The 24,619-nt window shown below is 40.1% G+C and overlaps 1 protein-coding gene across 1 annotated transcript in view; it reads right to left on the bottom strand.

Annotated features, from left to right (window-relative positions):
* The window catches only part of C9H12orf54 (chromosome 9 C12orf54 homolog), a 28,708-nt gene continuing 4,089 nt past the window's right edge, over positions 1–24,619 (bottom strand). The window contains exons 3-8 of the mRNA XM_027594761.1: positions 22,793–22,823; positions 22,260–22,298; positions 18,746–18,778; positions 9,161–9,185; positions 7,522–7,570; positions 1–49 (exon numbers count right to left, since the gene is read on the bottom strand). Coding sequence (XP_027450562.1) covers positions 37–49; positions 7,522–7,570; positions 9,161–9,185; positions 18,746–18,778; positions 22,260–22,298; positions 22,793–22,823 — 190 coding nt within the window. The 3' untranslated portion in view covers positions 1–36. The remainder of the gene's footprint in view (positions 50–7,521; positions 7,571–9,160; positions 9,186–18,745; positions 18,779–22,259; positions 22,299–22,792; positions 22,824–24,619) is intronic.

Below are 24,619 nucleotides of genomic sequence, written 5' to 3' on the forward strand. Positions count from 1 at the left end.
CAGTAACCTCTCCAACGTTGGCCACAGCAACTTCTTTCAAGACATGTCTCTAAAGGCAAGGGAAACAAAAGTGAAAATGAACTTTTGGGACTTCAAGATAAAAAGCTTTTGCACAATAAAGAAACAGTCAATAAAACTAAGAGGCAACCCACAGAATGGGGGAAGATATTTGCAAATGACACTACAAAGCACTGATTTCCGAGATTTATAAAGAACTTCTGAAACTCAACACTCAAAAAACAAATAATCAAATCAAAAAATGGGCAGAAGACATGAACAGACACTTCTCAAAAGAAGATATACAAATGGCTAACAGACACATGAAAAAATGTTCATCATCATTAGCCATCAGGGAAATTCATATCAAAACCACAATGAGATACCACCTTATACTAGTTAGAATGGCAAAAATTAACAAGACAGGAAACAAATGTTGGGGACAATGTGGAGAAAGGGGAACCCTCTTACACTGTTGGTGGGAATACAGTATTTGTTTTAAAGTCTAGTTTGTCCAGTATAAGTATCGCTACTTAGGCTTTCTTTTCACTTCCATTTGCATGATAAATGTTTCTCCCTCCCCTTAATTTCAATCTGCAGGTGTCTTTTGGTTGGAAATGAGTCTCTTGTAAGGAGCATATAGATGGGTCTTGTTTTTTTTTTTATCTACTCTGTCACCCTATGTCTTTTGATGGGAACATTTAGTCCATTTACATTCAAAGTAATTATTGATACGTATTTGTTGCTATTTTGTTACTTGTTTTGTGGTTGTTTCTACAGATTTACTCTGATCCTTTCTTCTCTTGTTTTCTTTCATGGTTTGTTCACTTTCTGTAGTGATATACTTCGATTTCTTTCTCTTTATTCTTTGCATATCTATTACTGGCTTTTGATTTATGGTTACCATTAGGTTTGTATATAACATCTTTTGCATATAGCAGTCTATATTAAGTTGATGGTGGTTTAAGTTTGAACCCATTCTCCCAGGGTCCTGGGATTGAGCACCACGTGGGGTTACCTGCTCAGTGGACAGCCTGCTCTCCCTCTCCATCTGCCCCTCCCCCTACTTGTGCTTTCTCGCTGTCTCTCAAAAAATAGATAAAATATTTTATTTTATTTTTTTCCACAATTTATTTTATTTTATTATGTTATGTTAATCACCATACATTACATCATGTTTTTGATGTAGTGTTCCATGATTCATTGTTTGCGTATGACACCCAGTGCTCCATTCAGTACATGCCTTCTTTAATACCCATCACCAGGCTAGCCCATCCCCTCCACCCCCTCCTCTCTAGAACCCTCAATTTGTTTCTCAGAGTCTGTAGTCTCTCATGGTTCGTCTCCCCCTCCAATTTCTCCCCCTTCATTTTTCCCTTCCTGCTTTCTTCTTCTTCCTCTTCTTCTTCCTCTTCTTCTTCTTCTTCTTCTTCTTCTTCTTCTTCTTCTTCTTCTCCTTCTTCTTCCTCTTCTTCCTCTTCTTCTTCTTCTTCTTCTCCTTCTTCTCCTCCTCCTTCTTCTCCTTCTCCTCCTCCTCCTCCTTCTTCTTCGTTTTCTTCTTCTTCTTCTTCTTCTTCTTCTTCTTCTTCTTCTTCTTCTTCTTCTTCTTCACATGTAATGTATTTGTTTCAGAGGTACAGGTCTGTGATTCAACAGTCTCACACAATTCACAGTGCTCACCATAGCACATACCCTCCCCAATGTCCATCACCCAGCCACCTCATCCCTCCCAACCCCACCACTCCAGCAACCCTCAGTTTGTTTCCTGAGATTAAGAATTCCTCATATCAGTGAGATCATATGATACATGTCTTTCTCTGACTGACTTATTTCGCTCAGCATAACACTCTCCAGTTCCATCCACGTCGTTGCAAATGGCAAGATTTCATTCCTTTTGATAGCTGCGTAATATTCCCATATATATATATATATATATATATATATATATATGTATATACACACACACACCACCTCTTCTTTATCCATTCATCTGTTGATGGACATCTTGGCTCTTTCCACAGTTTGGCTATTGTTGACATTGCTGCTATAAACATCAGGGTGCACGTACCCCTTCGGGTCACTACATTTGTATCTTTGGGGTAAATACCCAGTAGTGCAATTGCTGGGTCGTAGGGTAGCTCTATTTTCAACTGTTTGAGGAACCTCCATCCTGTTTTCCAGAGTGGCTGCACCAGCTTGCATTCCCACCAAAAGTGTAGGAGGGTTCCCCTTTTTCCGCTTCCCCGCCAACATCTGTCATTTCCTGACTTGTTCATTTTAGCCATTATGACTGGTGTGAGGTGGTATCTCATTGAGGTTTTGATTTGGATTTCCCTGATGCCGAGCAATGTTGAGAACTTTTTCATGTGTCTGTTGGCCATTTGGATGTCTTCTTTGGAAAAATGTCTGTTCATGTCTTCTGCCCATTACTTGATTGGATCATTTGTTCTTTGGGTGTTGAGTTTGATAAGTTCTTTATAGATTTTGGATACTAGCCCTTTATCTGATATGTCATTTGCAAATATCTTCTCTCATTCTGTCGGTTGTCTTTTGGTTTTGTGGACTGTTTCCTTTGCTGTGCAAAAGCTTTTTATTTTTTGATGAAGTCCCAATAGTTCATTTTTGCCTTTGCTTCCCTTGCCTTTGGCGATGTTTCTAGGAAAGACTTGCTGCAGCTGAGGTCGAAGAGGTTGCTGCTTGTGTTCTCCTTTAGGATTTTGATGGACTCCTGTCTCACATTTAGCTCTTTCAACCATTTTGAGTCTGTTTTTGTGTGTGGTATAAGGAAATGGTCCAGTTTCATTCTTCCGCATGTGGCTGTCCAATTTTCCCAACACCATTTGTTGAAGAGACTGTCTTTTTTCCATTGGACATTCTTTCCTGCTTTGTCAAAGATGAGTTGACCATAGAGTTGAGGGTCCATTTCTGGGCTCTCTATTCTGTTCCATTGATCTGTCTGTTTTTGTGCCAGTAGCATACTCTCTTGATGATTACAGCTTTGTAATAGAGCTTGAAGTCTGGAATTGTGATGCCCCCAGCTTTGCTTTTCAATAAATAAAATATTTTAAAAGAAAGTTTAAACCCATTCTTCACCCCCCTCCCCCACCGTGTTTTAGGCATATGGTGTCATATTTTATATCCTTTTATGCATCCCTTGACTGATTTTTACAGAAATACTTATTTCACTGCTTTTGTGTTTTTTACTTTTCATTCTCTCACTTCTGGTCTTTCCACTCAGAGTCCCCTTTAATATTTCTTGTAGGGCTGGTTTAGAGGTCACGAACTCCTTTATTTTTTGTTTGTCTGAGAAACTCTTTATCTCTACTTCTATTCTGAATGATAGCCTTGCTGGAGAGAGTATTCTTGGCTGTAGATTTTTTCCTTCAGCACTTTGAATATATCATGTTACTCCCTTCTGGCTTGCAAGGTTTCTGCTGAAAAATCTGCTTATAGCTTTATGGGGTTTCCTTTTTATGTAACTATCTTCTTTTATCTTGCTCCTTTATTTTATTTTTTTTAATTTTTTAAAAAATTTTATTATGTTATGTTAGTCACCATACAGTACATCATTAGTTTTTGATGTGGTCATACACGATCCATTGTTTTTGTATAACACCCAGTGCTCCATGTAGTGTGTGCCCTCCTTAATACCCATCACTGGGCTAACCAATCCCCCCTCCCCCCTCCCCTCTAAAACCCTGTTTGTTTCTCAGAGTCCATAGTCTCTTATGGTTCATCTCTCCTTCCGATTTCCACCCCCCTTCATTTTTCCCTTCCTTCTCTTAATGTTCTCCATGCTATTCCTTATGTTCCACAAATAAGTGAAACCATATGATAATTGACTTTCTCTGCTTTACTTATTTCACTTAACATAATCTCCTCCAGTCCCCTCCATGTTGATGTAAAAGTTGGGTATTCATCCTTTCTGATGGCTGAGTAATATTCCATTGTATATATGGACCACATCTTCTTTATCCATTCATCTGTTGAAGGGCATCTTGGCTCTTTCCACAGTTTGGCTATTGCGGACATTGCTGCTGTGAACATTGGGGTGCATATGGCCCTTCTTTTCACTACATCTGTGTCTTTGGGGTAAATACCTAGGAGTGCAATTGCTGGGTCATAGGGTAGCTCTATTTTAAAATTTTTTGAGGAACCTCCACACTGTTTTCCAAAGTGGCTGTACCAACTTGCATTCCCACCAACAGTGTAAGAGGGTTCCCCTTTCTCCACAACCTCTCCAACATTTGTTGTTTCTTGCCCTGTCCATTTTTGCCATTCTAACTGGTGTAAAGTGGTATCTCAGGGTGGTTTTGATTTGAATTTCCCTCATGGTTAAGGATGATGAACATTTTCTCATGTGTCTGTTAGCCATTTGTATGTCTTCTTTTGAGAAGTGTCTGTTCATGTCTTCACCCATTTTTGACTTGATTATTTGTTTTTTGGGTGTTGAGTTTGAGAAGTTCTTTATAGATCTCAAAAACCAGTGCTTTGTTTGTAGTGTCATTTGCAAATATCTTCTCCCATTCTGTGGGTTGCCTCTGTTTTGTTGACTGTTTCTTTTGCTGTGCAGAAGCTTTTTATCTTAATGAAGTCCCAAAAGTTCATTTTTGCTTTTGTTTTGCTAGCTTTTGGAGATGTATCTTGAAAGAAGTTGCTGTGGGCAATGTCAAAGAGGTTACTGCCTATGTTCTTCTCTAGGGTTTTGATGGATTCCTGTCTCACATTGAGGTCTTTCATCCATTTTGAGTTTTTCTTTGTGTATGGTGTTTGAGAATGGTTGAGTTTCATTCTTCTGCATGTGGCTGTCCAATTTTCCCAGCACCATTTATTGCAGAGACTGTCTTTTTTCCATTGCATGTTTTTTTCCTGCTTTGTCAAAGATTATTTGACCATAGAGTCGAAGGTCCATATCTGGGCTCTCTATTCTGTTCCATTGGTCTATATGTCTGTTTTTGTGCCAGTATCATGCTGCCTTGGTGATCACAGCCTTGTAATATAGCTTGAAATCGGGCAACGTGATGCCCCCAGCTTTGTTTTTCTTTTTCAACATTTCCTTGGCAATTCGGGGTCTTTTCTGATTCCATACAAATTTTAGGATTGTTTGTTCCAGCACTTTGAAAAATGTCATTGGAATTTTGATCGGGATGGCATTGAAGGTGTAGATTGCTTTGGGTAGCATAGACATTTTAACAATGTTTGTTCTTCCGATCCATGAGCATGGAATATTTTTCCATCTTTTTGTGTCTTCTTCAATTTCTTTCATGAGTGTTCTATAGTTCCTAGAGTATAGATCCTTTGTCCTTTAAAATATTTTTTCTTTATAACTACGTTTTGCCATTTTAATTACTTTTTGTCTTGGTGTGGCTCTCTTTGGATTGATTGTTTTGGGGAATCTCTGTGCTTCCTGGATCTAGATATTTGTTTCCTCCCCCAGGTTAGGGAAGTTTTCAGCTGCTGTTTCTTCAAAAAGAAGAAACTTTTCTTTTTCCTTTCTTCTTCTGAGATCCCTATAATCGGACTGTTGTTACGCTTGATGGAGTCACTGAGTTCTCTAAGACTATTCTCAGTTTGCATAATTTTCTTTCCTCTCCTTTGCTTAGTTAGGTTACTTTTCTTTATTCTGTGTTCCAGGTCATGAATTTCTTCCTCTGCTCCATCTAGGCTGCTATGTATTCTGTCAAGTGGTATTTTAAATTTCATTTATTGTGTTCTTGATCTCTGATTTGTTCTTTTTTTTAAAAAATCTTTGTTAAGGGTCTCAATGATGTCCTGCACTCTTTTCTCAAATCCATTGAGTATCTTTATGATCATTACCCTATATTTTTTATCAGGCATATAACTTATATCTGTTTCCCTTAGGTCTCTTGCTGTGGTTTGGTCCTGTTCTTTCATTTGGGACTTATTTCTTAGTCTCTTTTTGTGTAACTCTTTGTGTCTGTGTCTATGTTAGGAAAGTCAGCTATTTCTCTTGCTCTTAATGATAATAGCTCTATGAAGAAGACCTGTAGTACCCTGCAATGTAGTGTCCCATTTCCCCAGGGCTTGGCATTTCAGGGAATGTCTCCTATGGCATATGCTCTGCTCTTGAGTCTTGGCCTCTTTTTCCTTCAGTCCAGTTGTCTGCTGAGGCTCTCTTTGCCTATTGTGGACAGTGTTTGGTTCCCAGCAGAGTCAGTGGTGGGGGGGGGCGTGTTTTAACATGTCTGGTGATCTGCTTGTGAAATGAGACCTACCCTGCCAATGGAACTGAGATCCCTCAAAATGCACAGGTTGGGAGATGTGTTCTACTGGTCTTCTGGGGAAGGGGTCTTGGAGCGATGGGACTAATGGTAGTGTGACTGGGAAGGGTGGATCTGCTGAAGTTTGGGGTTGAGGGGGCTTGATGCAAGCAAGTTAGGTAACCAGTATTGGCACCAATGCTGGTTCCCAGAGGTTGCTGTTGTTTGTGCGGGGGGCGGGGGGGGGAGGGAAATGGAGCATGACAGCTTCTTTGTTTCTGAAGGGGTCTCCGTGTGATCTCTGTCTCTGTGGGCCATGCTCAGAGATGAACAAATTGCTCTCCTTCCCTTCTGCCCTGGCATTTTTCAAACTGATGGTTCTACACTATATCTATACAGCCTGTTTGTCATATTGTCTCTTTAAAAACTCAGCTTCCTAATATCCTCTGGGCTGTCCCAGAGCCTAGGTGGCTGATTTTTTAAATTCCAGGCTTTAAGTCCTGCTGGTTATGAGAACTCAAGAAATTCAGCCTCTCTTGCTTTCAAAGGCAACTGTTATGGGAATTTGTCCTCCCCATTCCCGGCTCCCTGGTGTTTTTTGTCCTTCTCCACAGCATCAGCTCCCTCCCCACCTTGACAGTTATGGTCTGTGTCACTCCCAAACTGTGTCTTAACCCTTCCTACCTTCTTTGATGTGGCCTCTTCTCTACCTTTAGCTGTGGAGTTTGTTCTACCAGTCTTCAGGTAATTTTATGGGTCATTTATGCTAATATGAGTGTTATCTAATTCATGGGATGAGGTGAGCTTAGGGTTCTCCTACTCTGCCATCTTCCCAGCCAACCAATCCTAGTCTTTTTCTTTTGGAAAAGAAATTGACATCTCCCAGTGTTGGGGCATTGGCCTTTCAGATTTTTATTAATTTTCTTCTTCTAAGTCCTTCTTCTAACTAATTTTTTATTCCTTTTTCATGGCTTTCTTCTCTTATCTGACATTCTTTCTGTGTTCCCTTATTCCCTCAAATGAATGATGAGAATCTCCCCATATTTATTATGGTGTGGTCCAGGACTGGTCCTGAGATTACATTTCTGATGGGGCTGAGGATGGAGGAAGAAGCCCTGGTTCTGTAGTTCACCATTAATTGAGAGTGGTGGGGGACCACCTCTTGCCCCTATAGGAGAGTTGTATATTGGGAGTACAGGCTTCTGAAAGCTCAAGGCTTAGAGCCAGCTACATTCCTAGCCACTATACCCATGTCTTGGTGGGTGCCATCTCCTTTGGGGATTATCATAAGAGAGCTACTTACCCAGTCCCAGATGTAGATGACCTGAGTGTTGTGGAGCAGTTGCTCATCCCTGAGGTGGACACATGGAGGAGTCATTCTGTTAAAGGGGTCTAGAAATGTTTCCCTGAGAGCCCTGAGCCCTGCTCACATCTTTACTTTGGACTGTAGCCAAAGAAGGAGAGGTTAGAACTTAAACTAAACTAAAAACCTACAGGCTTGTCAGAGAGGCAGTTGCAGAAGGTGGCACCAGACATCTGGTCACTTGCAAAGCATAGTGAATTATGGCCATCAGATCTCTGTTTAACCAGGGCTGGGCATTAGGAGTCAGCAAAATGTCTCAGTCCCAATGCAGTGCCACTGGAGCCCAGGTCCGTGATTTCTCACTTCTTGTCTCCTTTTTTGTTTGGAAAATGGACACAAAGAGGCTTGAATTCTCATCCTATTCTGAATCTATCCCCCCCCCCCCACCTTTTAGGAAGCAGAAACCTGGTAAAAGCAATACTTAGGATCATAAGTCAACATTTTTACATTCTAGGTCATCAGGTGGTTATTCCCAGAGCCCTGCAGTGACCTCTTTGAAAGTCAACTGTCCTTGGATAAAGGAGAGTATCCTTCAAACTGAGGTAAGCTTGGCTTTTTTGGCCTGTTGACCTTTAGGGATCAGCAGCCAAGAAAAGTTTCCTCTGTATCTCATGATGGATGCTTCCTATTCATATTTCCTTACATTCTGGAATGGAGGTGATTAACCAGGCTTGGAGAAAGATCAGGGGAGTTCTCTCTGGACTGGTCCAAAACAAAGAAGTTTTGGATTCTTATGAGCTCTGTTTTGAGGAGGGGCTAGAAAAGCATAGGGTAGTTTTAATTCCCAGAGAGACCTCTAGACTAGTCAGATTCTCCTTTTGATTTCCTCCTCCCTCTGATTCCTCCACCCACTTGGCTCCAGTTATTTATATCCTCCATACTGGTGAATGAATCAGCAGTTTTGGAATCACAATGTAGCCTGTTAGAAATATAGAATCTCAGGTCCATGGTAGACCTACTGAATCAGGATCAACTTTTAACAAGGTATACAGGTGATTTGTATACTTGCACAAAATAATGAAGTTTGAAAAGCCCTGATTTATAAATTCTTTCTTGGATGGGTGAAGGAAGGAACTCCAGATATGGCTTTTATGCTGTAATTCTAGGCGTCTGGGTGTTTTGAATATTTTCCTTAAACACTAGAATTTGCATCTGGGCATTTGAGAACTATAATTTGACCACTCTGAATAAGCATTCTGCTCTGACCTCCTCACTGTTTAATCCCAATGCCAGCCCTGCTAAGCCCATAAAGGAGAACTGCTATACTTGCTCTCTCTTCTCTACTGAAAAAAGCCACATCTTACTGAGGGCTGAGAGTATCCTCAGATCCTCTGCAGGCATCCCATGGGAAGAACATGTCCAGCTAATTGGGTTGGACAGAGGAGAGACTAGCAGTGCTCATGGGAGTTCAAGGAAAGGCAATGTTTCACTTGGCTGAAGGCCCGGGTTGGGGGTTAAGAAAAGAGCACCTCAACTCCAGCTCTTAGCCAAATAAATGAAAGATGAGACTTTGGGTTAAACTCCTTATTCCCTCCCACCACTCTTGGCTTATCCAAACCTTGGAATACTGTTCTTTTACCTCGAATCCGAGCATCTTCCTGCAGCTGAAAAATAATGAGAATTCAGAGAGAGTACTTAGAGGCCAGTCTCCTCTGAAAATTTGGGATAACAGCTGTACACTTGGTCAAATGTAGTGATGTCTATGTGGGAAATACGGGCTTTTAAGGAATGGATTTAAATTCTAAGTTTCCTAAAAGCAGAATCTGTATTGTTTTTGTGTCCCTCATACCAAACCACTTAACATAATACCCTGCATATAGCATCGCTCAATAAATGTTTGTTGAATAATGAATAAATAAATAGGATGGGATGTGGCATCTTTAGGGGTGGGAGACACAATTCATTACTTATGGTCATAATTGCTCATTTAGTGGTCTCTCCTCTTTTATTTTTTCCGACCCTTTTGCTCTCCCGTTTCTGGCCCGTTTTACCCTCTCTGCATCTCCAGTGGTTCTCTGAGGAGAACCTTTAAATAATCTCACTGATATGAGGAATTCTTTTTTTAAATTGTTATGTTAATCACCATACATTACATCACCAGTTTTCCATGTAGTGTTCCACGATTCATTGCCCAAGCATAACACCCAGTGCTCCACGTAAAACGTGCCCTCTTTAATACCCATCACCAGGCCAACCCATCCCACCACCCTCCTCCCCTCTAGAACCCTCAGTTTGTTTTTCAGAGTCCATCATCTCTCATGGTTCATCTCCCCCTGAGACTTACTCCCCTTCATTCTTCTCCTCCTACTATCTTCTTCTTTATTCTTCTTTTTAAACATATGTTGCCTTACTTGTTTCACAAGTACAGATCTGTGATTCAACAGTCTTGCACAATTCACAGCGCTCACCATAGCACATACCCTCCCCAATGTCTATCACCCAGCCACCCCATCCCTCCCACCCCCCACCACTCCAGCAACCCTCAGTTTGTTTCCTGAGATTAAGAATTCCTCATATCAGTGAGGTCATATGATACATGTCTTTCTCTGGTTGACTTATTTCACTCAGCACAACACCCTCCAGTTCCATCCACGTCGTTGCAAATGGCAAGATCTCATTCCTTTTGATGGCTGCATAATATTCCATTGTGTATATATACCACCTCTTCTTTATCCATTCATCTGTTGATGGACATCTTGGCTCTTTCCACAGTTTGGCTATTGTGGACATTGCTGCTATAAACATCAGGGTGCACGTACCCCTTCGGATCCCTACATTTGCATCTTTGTGGTAAATACCCAGTAGTGCAATTGCTGGATCTTATGGTAGTTCTATTTTCAACTGTTTGAGGAACCTGGAGGTTCCTGTTTTCCAGAGTGGCTGCACCAGCTTGCATTCCCACCAACAGTGTAGGAGGGTTCCCCTTTCTCCCCATCCCCGCCAACATCTGTCGTTTCCTGACTTGTTAATTTTAGCCATTCTGACTGGTGTGAGGTGGTATCTCATTGAGGTTTTGATTTGGATTTCCCTGATGCCGAGCGATGTTGAGCACTTTTTCATGTGTCTGTTGGCCATTTGGATGTCTTCTTTGGAAAAATGTCTGTTCATGTCTTCTGCCCATTTCTTGATTGGATTATTTGTTCTTTGGGTGTTAGTTTGATAAGTTCTTTATAGATTTTGGATACTAGCCCTTTATCTGATATGTCATTTGCAAATATCTTCTCCCATTCTGTCGGTTGTCTTTTGGTTTTGTGGACTGTTTCTTTTGCTGTGCAAAAGCTTTTTATCTTGATGAAATCCCAGTAGTTCATTTTGCCCTTGCTTCCCTTGCCTTTGGCGATGTTTCTAGGAAGAAGTTGCTGCAGCTGAGGTCAAAGAGGTTGCTGCCTGTGTTCTCCTTTAGGATTTTGATGGACTCCTGTCTCACGTTTAGGTCTTTCAACCATTTGGAGTCTATTTTTGTGTGTGGTGTAAGGAAATGGTCCAGTTTCATTCTTCTGCATGTGGCTGTCCAATTATCCCAACACCATTTGTTGAAGAGACTGTCTTCTTTCCATTGGACATTCTTTCCTGCTTTGTCGAAGTTGAGTTGACCATAGAATTGAGGGTCCATTTCTGGACTCTTTATTCTGTTCCATTGATCTATGTGTCTGTTTTTGTGCCAGTACCATACTGTCTTGATGATGACAGCTTTGTAATAGAACTGGAAGTCCGGAATTTTGATGCCGCCAGCTTTGCTTTGCTTTTTCAATATTCCTCTGGCTATTTGGGGTCTCTTCTGGTTCCATACAAATTTTAGGATTCTTTGTTCCATTTCTTTGAAAAAAGTGGATGGTATTTTGATGGGGATTGCATTGAATGTGTAGATTGCTCTAGGTAGCATTGACATCTTCACAATGTTTGTTCTTCCAATCCATGAGCATGGAACGTTTTTCCATTTCTTTGTGTCTTCTTCAATTTCTTTCATGGTATTTTATAGTTTTCTGAGTACAGATCCTTTGCCTCCTTGGTTAAATTTATTCCTAGGTATCTTATGGTTTTGGGTGCAATTGTAAATGGGATCAACTCCTTGATTTGTCTCTCTTCTGTCTTGTTGTTGGTGTATAGGAATGCCACTGATTTCTGTGCATTGATTTTATATCCTGCTACTTTACTGAATTCCTGTATGAGTTCTAGCAGTTTTGGGGTGGAGTCTTTTGGGTTTTCCACATAAAGTATCATATCATCTGCAAAGAGTGAGAGTTTGACTTCCTCTTTGCCAATTTGGATGCCTTTGATTTCTTTTTGTTGTCTGATTGCTGTGGCTAGGACTTCTAATACTATGTTGAATAGCAGTGGTGAGAATGGACATCCCTGCCGCGTTCCTGACCTTAGGGGAAAAGCTCTCAGTTCTTCCCCATTGAGAATGATATTCGCTGTACGTTTTTCATAGATGGCTTTTATGATATTGAGGTATGTACCCTCTATCCCTATACTCTGAAGAGTTTTGATCAAGAAAGGATGCTGTACTTTGTCAAATGCTTTTTCTGCATCTATTGAGAGGATCCTATGATTCTTGTTCTTTCTTTTGTTAATGTATTGTATCACGTTGATTGATTTGCGGATGTTGAACCAGCCTTGCAGCCCAGGGATAAATCCCACTTGGTCATGGTGAATAATCCTTTTAATGTACTGTTGCATCCTATTGGCTAGTATTTTGGTGAGAATTTTTGCATCCATGTTCATCAAGGATATTGGTCTGTAATTCTCCTTTTTGATGGGGTCTTTGTCTGGTTTTGGGATCCAGGTAATGGTGGCTTCATAAAATGAGTTTGGAAGTTTTCCTCCATTTCTATTTTTTGGAACAGTTTCAGGAGAATAGGTATTAATTCTTCTTTAAATGTCTGATAGAATTCCCCTGGGAATCCATCTGGCCCCGGGCTTTTGTTTGTTGGGAGATTTTTGATGACTGCTTCAATTTCCTTAGCGGTTATAGGTCTGTTCAGGTTTTCTATTTCTTCCTGGTTCAGTTTTGGTAGTTGATACATCTCTAGGAATGCATCCATTTGCATTCCAGGTTATCTAATTTGCTGGCATAGAGTTGCTCATAATATGTTCTTATAATTGTTTGTATTTCTTTGGTGTTGGTTGTGATCTCTCCTCTTTCATTCATGATTTTGTTGATTTGGGTCATTTCTCTTTTCTTTTTGATAAGTCTGGCCAGGGGTTTATCAATCTTGTTAATTCTTTCAAAGAACCAGCTCCTAGTTTCGTTGATGTGTTCTACTGTTCTTTTGGTTTCTATTTCATTGATTTCTGCTCTGATCCTTATGATTTCTCTTCTCCTGCTGAGTTTAGGCTTTATTTGCTGTTCTTTCTCCAGCTCCTTTAGGTGTAGGGTTAGGTTGTGTATTTGAGACCTTTCTTATTTCTTCAGAAAGGCTTGTATTGCTATATACTTTTCTCTCAGGACTGCCTTTGCTGTATCCCAAAGATTTTGAACAGTTGTGTTTTCATTTTCATTGGTTTCCATGAATTTTTTAAATCTTCTTTAATTTCCTGGTTGACCCTTTCATTCTTTAGTAGGATGCTCTTTAGCCTCCATGTATTTGAGTTCTTTCCGACTTTCCTCTTGTGATTGAGTCCTAGTTTCAAAGCATTGTGGTCTGAAAATATGGAGGGAATGATCCCAATCTTTTGGTACCAGTTGAGACCTGATTTGTGACCTAGGATGTGATCAATTCTGGAGAATGTTCCATGGGCACTAGAGAAGAATGTGTATTCTGTTGCTTTGGGATGGAATGTTCTGAATATGTCTGTGAAGTCCATTTGGTCTAGTGTGTCATTTAAAGTTTTTATTTCCTTGTTGATCTTTTGCGTAGATGATCTGTCCATTTCAGTCGGTGGGGTGTTCAAGTCCCCCACTATTATTGTATTGTTTTCAATGTGTTTCTTTCATTTTGTTATTAATTTCCTTATATAATTGGCTGCTCCCATGTTAGGGACATAGATATTTACAATTATTAGATCATCTTGTTGGATAGACCCTTTAAGTAGGATATAGTGTCCTTCTTCATCTCTTATTACAGTCTTTGTTTTAAAATCTAATTGGTCTGATATAAGGATTGCCACCCCAGGTTTCTTTTGGTGTCCATTAGCATGGTAAATGGTTTTCCACCCTCTCACTTTCAATCTGGGGGTGTCTTAGGGTCTAAAATGAGTCTCTTGCAGACAGCATACTGATGGGCCTTGTTTTTTAATCCAATCTGATAGCCTGTGTCTTTTGATTGGGGCATTTAGCCCATTTACATTCAGGGTAACTATTGAAAGATATGAATTTAGTGCCATTGTATTTCCTGTAAGGTGACTGTTACTGTATATTGTCTGTGTTCCTTTCTGATCTATGCTGCTTTTAGGCTCTCTCTTTGCTTAGCGGACCCCTTTCAATATTTCTTAGAGGGCTGGTTTCATGTTTGCAAATTCCTTTAGTTTTTGTTTGTACTGGAAGCTTTTGATCTCTCCTTCAATTTTCAATGACAGCCTAGCTGGATATAGTATTCTTGGCTGCATATTTTTCTCGTTTAGTGCTCTCAAGATATCATGCCAGTCCTTTCTGGCCTGCCAGGTCTCTGTGGATAGGTCTGTTGTCAATCTAATATTTCTACCGTTATAGGTTACATATCTCTTCCCCCGAGCTGCTTTCAAGATTTTCTCTTTGTCTCTGAGACTCGTAAGTTTTACTATTAGATGTCGGGGTGTTGACCTATTTTTATTGATTTTGAGAGGGGTTCTCTGTGCCTCCTGGATTTTGATGCCTGTTTCCTTCCCCACATTAGGGAAGTTCTCTGCTATAATTTTCTCCAATATACCTTCTGCCCCTCTCTCTCTTTCTTCTTCTTCTGGGATCCCAATTATTCTAATGTTGTTTCGTCTTATCGTATCGCTTATCTCTCGAATTCTGCCCTCGTGATCCTGTAGTTGTTTCTCTCTCTTTTTCTCAGCCTCTTTATTTTCCATCATTTGGTCTTCTATATCGCTGATTCTCTCTTCTGCCTCATTTATCCTAGCAGTTAGTGCCCCGTTTTTGATTGCACCTCATTAATAGCCTTTTTGATTTCAACTTGGTTAGATTTTAGTTCTTTTATTTCTCCACAAAGCGTTTCTCTAATAACTTCCACACTTTTTTCAAGCCCAGCTAGTATCTTTAAAGTCATGATTCTGAACTCTAGGTCTGACATCGTACTAATGTCCGTATGGAGTAGGTCCCTGGCAGATGGTACTACCTCTTGTTCTTTTTGCTGAGGTGATTTTTTCGTCTTGTCATTTTGTCCAGAGGAGAATAGATGAATGAGAGAACAAAATGCTAACAGGTTAACAACATCCTTAGCAAAGATACTCTATACAAATCAGAAAAGACCTGAAACCAGGGGAAAAGAAAGGGAAAGAAAGAAAAAAGAAAGAGAAAAAAAAAAGAAAAAAAAAAGAAAAAGCAAAAACAGAACAATACAAAAAAACCCAGAATATGATCAGATATGATCAAGCTAGTGCATAGGTCAGTGGCATACAGTAGATTTTGGGCGTATTTTGGTCTGTTAGAAAAAAGTGCCTCCTAAAATTTTAAAGGAAGAAAGACTTATATATGTACAAAATAAGGGTTGATACAATGAAGGGATGGAAGATGACTGTAAAGATGAAAAGTATAAAAGATTTTATAAAAGGAATTGATAAGAAGTTGTTTGAAAAAAGAAAGAAGAAGATTTAAAAAAAGGAGAGAATGTGATCAGGCAGGAGAGTAGTACAAAGCCATACACTAGTGATTTAGGGTATATTTTGATCTGTTAGAAGAAACTGTATCTCAAAATTTTAAAGAGAAAACAACTTATATATATATGCCAAAAATAAGGGTAACTACTATGAAGGGATAAAATATGACTCTAAAAATGAAAAATAAAAAATGCTTTTTTAAAAAAGGGATTGATAAGATGTTGGTTGAAAAAGGGAAAAAGAAAAATTAAAAAAAAACAGTTAAAAAATTAACTTTGAAAAACTAATGAATCATGGTAAAAAAAGCCATGAATTCTATGCGCAGTATTCCCCTAGCACTGGAGTTCTCCTGTTCTCCTTGATTGGTAAACTTGGTCTTGGCTTGCTGGCTGTTCCTGCTGATCTGGGGGAGGGGTCTGTTGCCGTGGTTCCCAAATGTCTTTGCGGGAGGCGGAATTGCCCCGCCCTTGTCGGTCCGGGTAAGCAAGCTGCTCGGGTTTGCTCTCAGGAGCTTTTGTTCCCTGCAAGCTCTCCCTACAGCTTTGGAGGACCAGGGTGAAAATGGTGACCTCCCAACCTCCACCTGGAGGAGCTGAGAACTGGGGCCCCCAGTGAAAAGCAGTCATTCCTGTCTCCCCGGTCTCTGGCCGCACTCCCTGCTCACCCGGCCTGTGACCAAGGGTTTCTATCTCTGGCACCCGACCCCGTGTGGAGTCTCCAAACCCAGTAGATCCCTGCGGTGCGCTCCCGTGCCGCTCCTCCCCAGGGAGGAAGGGGAGTCTCCCCAGCTCTGCCGCTTGTTGGGTCCCTGCTGGAGGAGTAGTGGCCCGACTGTGCCGTGGATCACAGTTCATGGCAACCCCGAGGTGAGAGCCCGTGCCTTGGCTCCGTTTCTGCAGCCGGCTTCCCCGCTCCAATACCTGGGAGCTCTGCCGCACTCAGGCACCCCCAGTTTTTCTGTGACCCCGAGGGTCCTGAGACCATACTGTCCCGCGAGGGTTCCACCCCCAGCTTAGCCACTGGAGCGACGTCCTTCAGTGGAGCCGACTTCTAGAAGTTCCGATTTTGTGCTCCGCGGCTCTGTCACTTGCCAGAAGTGGCCGATGGAGGCCCCTCCCCTGCCGTCTATCCTCCCAAATATCACCTCGGATTCACTTCTCCGACGTCCTACCTTCCAGTTAGTGGTCGCTTTTCTGTTCAGAGAGTTGTTGCTACTCTCTTCTTTGATCTCCTGTTGAGTTCGTAGGTGTTCAGAATGGTTTGATCCCCATTCAGCTGAATTCCTGAGACCAGAGGAACTCCAGGTCTCCTACTCCTCCGCCATCTTGCCTGATATGAGGAATTCTTAATCTCGAAACAAACTGAGGGTTGCTGGAGTGGTGGGGGGTGGGAGGGATGGGGTGGCTGGGTGATAGACATTGGGGAGGGTATGTGCTGTGGTGAGTGCTGTGAATTTTGTAAGACTGTTGAATCACACACCTGTACCTCTGAAACAAATAATACATTATATGTTAAAAAAAAAGAAGGTAGTAGGAAGGGAGAAATGAAGGGGGGGAAATCGGAGGGGGAGATGAACCATGAGAGACTATGGACTCTGAGAAACAAACTGAGGGTTCTAGAGGGGAGGGGGTGGGGGAGGGGTTAGCCTGGTGATGGGTATTAAAGAGGGCATGTACTGCATGGAGCACTGGGTGTTATATGCAAACAATGAATCATGGAACACTACATCAAAAACTAATGATGTAATGTATGGTGATTAACATAACATAATAAAAGAAAATAAAATAATACTGAAAAAATATCTATGAAAGACCTTCAAAAAAATCCTTCTTACCCATCCTAGAGTAAACAGCTGCTGATGATATATACTTTGGTACCCCTGAGCAAACAGTGGTCTGGTAGATCATCTCTCTACATAACAGTGCCCTAAGCATGGGTCCTAATCTTTGTCCAATCAAAAAGATAGTACATTCTAATTCTATCTCTCCCTGATATCTTTTGCTTGACATTATTCTCTCAGTATTTAAGTACAAAAATTGTTCTTAATAAGTCTGTGACTAGGGTATCTGTTTTGTCTGTACCAGCCTGGAGGATCTTTGAGAGTAGGGATTTCTCTGGTGGACCCCATGAGAAAGCACAAGAAGAGAGTTTCAGCATAGAGCACATCAGATGGGACTTTTAACTTCATATATAGGCCCTGAGAGGATGGAAATCAACACACACAAGTCCCACTTATAGACAGGCTTCCTCCCCTTACTAGCTGAAGTGCTATCTGGAGGAGATGCAGGCCTCAGGGTACTAAAGTTCTAAGTAGGGTGGAGGCCCTCCGACCCTAAGGCAAAAGTTGGGTAAAAATATCAAATTTCTGATCTACCCAGTACCCCCTTTTACTTGCAGCCAGATGGAGGCAAAGACTGCTATAATTTTCCCTAGAGTAAGTCCCAGACATAGCAGCAGGATACAAAGACATAGCTTCTTGGGACTATAGAATGGTTTCAGTTCTAAGGCCAAGAGTGGTTCAGATAGTGAATTAGAGGAAGTTTATTTTCAGTGCCTTTTCAATTAATTTATACATCACGTCTTGCCAACTAGGAAGAGAGAACTATTTCTAAGATCATGGGAGGCTCATATTATACTTAGATGATAATTTTAATGAAACTGTATCTTTAGTCAGATAAACAAATGTTAAAACATCTGTCTAAAAGTTTCCCATTTACCTTGGTTTTATAATATTAGTACTTGTTCTAAGTTATGTGTTTACTTATATAAATAGTGATAAGAAATTGTGTAGATAGTGCCTGTTGTTCTCCACTGTACCAGACAGGAAAAAAAAAAGGTGAGAGAGCAGGCTTGGTAGGACCCAGATATATCAACACCTTGAGCAAGCTAATATAATAACCCAGTGTCTGGGACAGACCAATAATATAGTGCATGTTTGACTATATTTTTTCAATATTGATCAGTATATAGAAAAAAGACTGAAATCTGTGGAGGAAGAGCAGAGGAGGAGGAATGTTTTTATTTGGAGAAGACATTTACTCTGGCTTCTAATTTGCACTTCCCTACGGTTAGTAGACATACTTGCCCAATAAGAAAATTTACCATGTCAGTTGGGGACTCTTTCTAACTCAGTCACTTATCAGTGTTTTGTATAACTACACAGAGTGTTCTTGCTGAGAGAAGTTCTGGTAGATACAATTTTCTCTGTTATCATATTTCCACAAGGGGGTTGTTAAGCCTCTTCTTCCCTTAGCTTCCTGAACTGACAAGTCAGTGCTACTCTTTAAAGGGAGAAATCACTAGATAAAGGAAAGAAACTAAAACCTTGATTAGAGTCAATATCACAGTAGGGTATAGTAAAAATGGAAGCAAGGGAAAGTGATATGGCCAGGGAATTTAGAGAATTGAAATTTAATCTCACCTCCTTTTGTATATCCCTAAAAGCCATTAACACCTGAAAGAAGACACAAAAATTATAAAAAATTAATGTTATGGGCTTTCTTACAAAGGAATTTTATATATAGAATCTTCCAGCTATTAGGCTATAGGGTGTGAATGCCAAGAGGACTATGGCTTCCTAGCTTTAGCAATAAATCCCACTGACTTCTACTCTCTATATATTTCTGGGCCACCATTTCTCCATATGGTAAATGGGTGAAATGCAGGAAGTTATTTAAAGAAGACTGAGTTGTGAAAGGAATGTAAATGAAACCCACACTCTACATCAAAAACTAATGATGTTATGTATGGTGATTAACATAGCATAATAAAAAAATAAATGAAACCCACTACTACATTTATTTAATTGGTCCTTGTTCTGAAGCTAAGCATAGCTGTTAAAATCAACACATATTTGTATTTAGATTATAATACACAGGAGGACAACACCAAATATTGGTGAACAGCTAGAACTCACACAATGTTGGAAGGAGTATAGAATTGTATGATCACTTTGGAAAAAGCTCTGGCAGTTCTTATAAAACTAAATATGTACCTTCATTTGCACCAAGCTATGGATGGATATAATGATTGTTGGAAATATGAGTTGCCTCATTTTGGGGAAAGGATGAAGACTTTGAGATAGATAGTTGTATGTTTTTTGGTGGAAATACAGATTTGTTTTTGTTGATACTCAGGAGTTTAAACATGTGTGTATGGATGCATATGGAAGCTGAATAGTCAGTGGGGTGGGCTATGCCAGTTATCAATTTACTGCCTTTGTTTACTCTTTGTTGTATCACATTCATACTTTTCTATGTCATAGGTATTCAGTCATATACTGGTTCCCAACAGGATGGTTTTCTGATGCTTACATAAGCAACTCACTCTTTAGCTAATACAATAATTGTAAGAACATTAAATAGTTATCCTACCCATTTTAATTAAGATTACTTTCTTCTGTAAAACTTATAGGAAGAGTCATTGAAAATCATGGAGAATAAAAAGTTGATCACATTACTCATTTCATACAGTATTGTTCAATGGGAGCTTGCAGGAGAGGCTGTGGAGACTTTTACTCATTTTTAATAAAAAATCCAGACTCATTAATTTGATAGTCTTTTCTTGCTTGGCTCCATAGGGAAACTTATATTATAGGTTCAAAGTAATCAATTGTCCTCCTATTTCCATCTCTGTCTAAGAGTTTAAGTGTACATGCAACTAAAATGTCAAGCTTGGGAAGCTGAAGTAATTGATATTTTTGGGAAGTCATCAGAAACTCCAAATAATGTCTGTGTTCTACAAACATTCACAACAGCTTGCTCTGGCTATCTAATGGGCAGAGTTAGCTTCTGCACTGATATACCATTCAAATATAAAGTGAAATATGGCATTTTCATCTTTGAGAATTGGCCACCTTATTATTTTTGTATAGCTGGGAAACCAAGGACATTTTGTGAAAATGGAAAAGACATTAGTTTTTATTTTTTTTTTAAGATTTTATTTATTTATTTGAGAGAGCGAGAATGAGAGAGAGAGAGCACATGGGGGGGGGAGGGTCAGAGGGAGAAGCAGACTCCCTGCTGAGCAGGGAGCCCGACGTGGGACTCGATCCCGGGACTCCAGGATCATGACCTGAGCCGAAGGCAGTCACGTAACCAACTGAGCCACCCAGGCGCCCCTAAAAAGACATTAGTTTTTATAGAATTAAAAGAGGCTCCTCTCAAATTCATTAACTTTAAGTCTATTGTAAAGCAATTTCAAAATCAGGGCTGAATAATGTAGATTTTGAGGGGCGCCTGGGTGGCTCAGTCTTTAAGGCATCTGCCTTCGGCTCAGGTCATGGTCCCGGAGTCCTGGGATCGAGCCCCGCATCGGGCTCCCTGCTCGGCGGGAAGCCTGCTTCTCCCTCTCCCACTCCCCCTGCTTGTGTTCCCTCTCTCGCTGTCTCTCTCTCTCTGTCAAATAAATAAATAAATAAATAAAAATCTTGAATAATGTAGATTTTGAGACTTACTGCTCATGGCATTGCTTTAGTTAGAAGACTGAAGACAACAAATTTACATTGGTGACCTAATGGACCTATTTTTTATTTTTAACTCATAGTTGTCAGATTCCAAAACACAGTCTTAATTGGATTCAACAATTTAATTTATTATCAAACATTTGATTTAACAAAAGACTTTTTTTGACTAGATCTCTTTAAATGATTTAATCTCATTTCATTGAAAGGAGATTCAGATATTTTTTTCTAACCGCAAAAATGGCAATTATTCTTCACATCCAAAGTACAGACTCATATTCTGTAACTTCTTAACACTTTAGAAGTGTTCAACAAAAAGCAGGTCTGAGTCTCTCAAATCTAATAAATTTGAAGGACAGAAAACTCCAGGCATAGTTTTCTATTGTTAGCCATTATTCTCATTTAAACTATTGTCAATAAATTTGGGAATGTGTAGGACATTTTGAAGCATTAAAATTTTTTTGTTAGCAACCTCTGATCCCATGGAATGAATCTGGTATTTGTGCTCCTCCAGAATCTTTATTAAAATACTCTAAAAAAATTCACAACAGATAGAAATGCCTTAGTAATAAACAATTTCCTATTATAAATAATTCAAGCAGAATGGTGTCCCAAATATTGAAATTACATTGAAATTATATCTGAATGACAGTCCAATTTTGATGTCTTTTAATGTCTTGATATAGACCTGTCAGCCATAACCACTGGGAGGGAGAAAACAATCCTCCTCTGTGTTAATGACAAAATCCCAATCACATTCCAGGCAAGACCTTTAGAAGCAATGGGACCACTTGGGATGTTACTCTGTGAAACTCACTAGCAATTATATGAAAATTAATCATTTTTAATGGAGTTAATTTTGCATTCAAATGCATAAAACTAAACACCTCTACTCTTCAGGTTGAGTCGTTTATTTTTTGAGAGGTTTATTTTGAAGCGAATTCATTCTGGAGGGGCCAGATGTTTCAGAAAATTATGTTTTATGATATAGGAATCAAGGGCCACAGTCAATTATTTGTTAGACAATTTGAATAGCTCCAAAGGTAAAATAACTTTCTTTTGGATCAGAAATAGAATTAAGATCTTTAATTTTCATAACAAGATGGTAACTTTGCCTTCTTGTCATCCAAGGTTTAAAGTATATGGATTTCTCAAGTGGGTATGGATTTCTTGCTAGTGGATGAGATTTATTCATTTTGTAGTTCTTATTAAAAGGCTGGCAGAGAAAACGTATTTAAGAGGCATGATCTAATGGACAGGTGAATATCTAGAAGGTGCTGAGGTGCACAAAGATGAGTTTCTGAGGATTTGGGACTGGATGAGTAATAGAACAAGACAGGAGAGAGCATGAGAATCCTTCACTATCAGTCAACAATTACTCAAGGGGAAAGGAAGAAGTTTGCTTTATTCTTAAGTCCTCTCTCCCTTCTCCCACTTCTCACCATGCTGTCAAAAATGACCTCTTTGTACTCACTTGGTCCCACAGGGCTTCGGTGATTGTTAGCTGTATTTCCTGTTGAAATAAGAGACACATTTTGGGAACATTACCCTAATTCTCCCAGAATCTGAGTAGATAACATCATGAAACTGATAGAATATACCGTATTTTTTTTGGAATTGAGATGGACACTTGAAGTCACCCTATTTTCTAGACAACCAAAAGTCTCCTTCAGCTCTACTGAGTCATTTTTAGGCTGTATCTCTTGTCATCTCTTGACTTAGCTGGACAGGTATAAACAGACTCATATTTTACCCTTATAAATACCCGCATAGGCTGCCTGCCCCTGGAGTTATCTAGTGCAGTAGTAGCATTGAAAGTATTACCTAATCTTGGTAGACTGTGATCCACCAGTTGGTTAAGAGTACCCTGAACAACAATGCCAAAGTCCTCCAAGATATGGTCCTTACTAGGCAGCTTTCTGCCTCCTGGCTGCAGTCCCTTCTTCTCCATTTTCCTCAGGAACCAGGCGCCCCCAAAGAAACAGTCTATTTGGAAGTCTTACCCACCTTTGGTTTCATTGTGTCATCAGTGGATTTTCTGGAAAGAAAGAATGATATAAATCTGATGAGGCACTGGGTAGGTGATGTCAGCAAGATGGCAGAAAAAGAGATTCCAGTCCTTATACTCCCCAACACAAACATCAACTTTGATAACAATTATGGATGGGAATACCTCTGTGGGAAACCAAGAGTCCAGTGAAAAGATGCCAGCACCTCACTGGAGCAAATTATCCATAAATAGATGCATTGAAGAGGGTAAGAAAAACAGCTTCACTTTACCTATGTCACCCTTCCCCAAGAGTAGCATGGTTCAGTGCCAGGAGAGATCATCTCAGCCTGTGATTTCTCCCATGGGGGAAAGTGAAAGTGGAATGAGCACCCTGTTTCCCCAGCCTTGTGAGACATTGCCCAAGAAACCAACTTCTGTTTCACCCCACCCAGGTCACTGAGGTGATTGGCACGGCTAAATAGTTTGGGGGGATCTGGAAACAGAGAAGGGGAGTGGGCATTCACAGGAGCCACCATATGGATCTCAAAAATCAGCTACAGATCCTACTAGCTGGTTTGTGGACTCTATTAAGAGACTCACCCATGAACTCCATGGGACTCCTTATCTGCAGGTGCCCCCAACCCCCTCAACTGGCTGACAAATGCCCCTGGCACTCTGTATACATCCTGAAGTGATGCATAAAAGCCTCTGCAGATGGCAAGTGCAAGCATCTGCATAGTATGTAGATATCAGCAGCTAGCTCAATTGTGTAAGAATGAGAGAAGGCATACAATCTTGAAATAAGTCAGTCAGAGAAAGACATGTATCATATGATCTCACTGATATGAGGAATTCTTAATCTCAGGAAACAAACTGAGGGTTGCTGGAGTGGTGGGGGTGGGAGGGATGAGGTGGCTGGGTGATGGACAATGGGGAGGGTATGTGCTATGGTGAGCTCTGTGAAGTGTGTAAGACTGTTGAATCACAGACCTGTACCTCTGAAACAAATAGTACATTATATGTTAAAAAAAGAAGAAGAAGATAGCAGGAAGGGAAAAATGAAGGGGGGATATCGGAAGGGGACACGAACCATGAGAGACGATGGACTCTGAGAAACAAACTGAGGGAAGGGGGTGGGGGGATAGGTTAGCCCGGTGATGGGTATTAAGGAGGGCATGTATTGCATGGAGCACTGGGTGTTATTCGCAAACAATGAATCATGGAACACTACATCAAAAACTAATGATGTAATGTATGGTGACTAACATAACATAATAAAATTAAAAAAAATACTAATCCAGTGCTCAGATTCTGAGTTGACAAATAAAAATGAAGTTATAAAGCCAATCAAAAAAAATCATACTAAAGAAGCTTAGTGAGCTACAAGAGGGCACAGACAGCTAGTGGAAATCAGGAAGGCAATACATAAACAAAAGGAGAAGTTCGACAAAGAGATAAAAAACATAAAAAAAGAACCCAACAATTTCTGGAGCTGAAGAATATGGTGACTTCATTGAAGAATTCAATAAAGAGCTTCAACAGCAGACTCAAGAAGAATCATTGAACTTGACAGATAATTTGAAATCCAAACAGGAACAAAAAGAAAATTCAAAAGAGTGAAGAAAACCTATGTAACTTATGGGATACCATCAAAGGACACAATATAGACATTTGAGAACCTCAGAAAGAACAGGGAAAGAGAAAGGGGTAGAAAAATTACTTAACAAAATAATGCCAGAAAAATCCCTAAATCCAGGGAAGGAGATAACCCTCCTGATTCATGATGCTCAAAAATCTCAAAAGAGGCTGAACATTGAGAGATCCTCACTGAGACATTATAATAA

The sequence above is a fragment of the Zalophus californianus genome, chromosome 9 (genome assembly GCF_009762305.2).
Source record: "Zalophus californianus isolate mZalCal1 chromosome 9, mZalCal1.pri.v2, whole genome shotgun sequence".
NCBI classification, from domain to species: Eukaryota; Metazoa; Chordata; class Mammalia; order Carnivora; family Otariidae; genus Zalophus; species Zalophus californianus.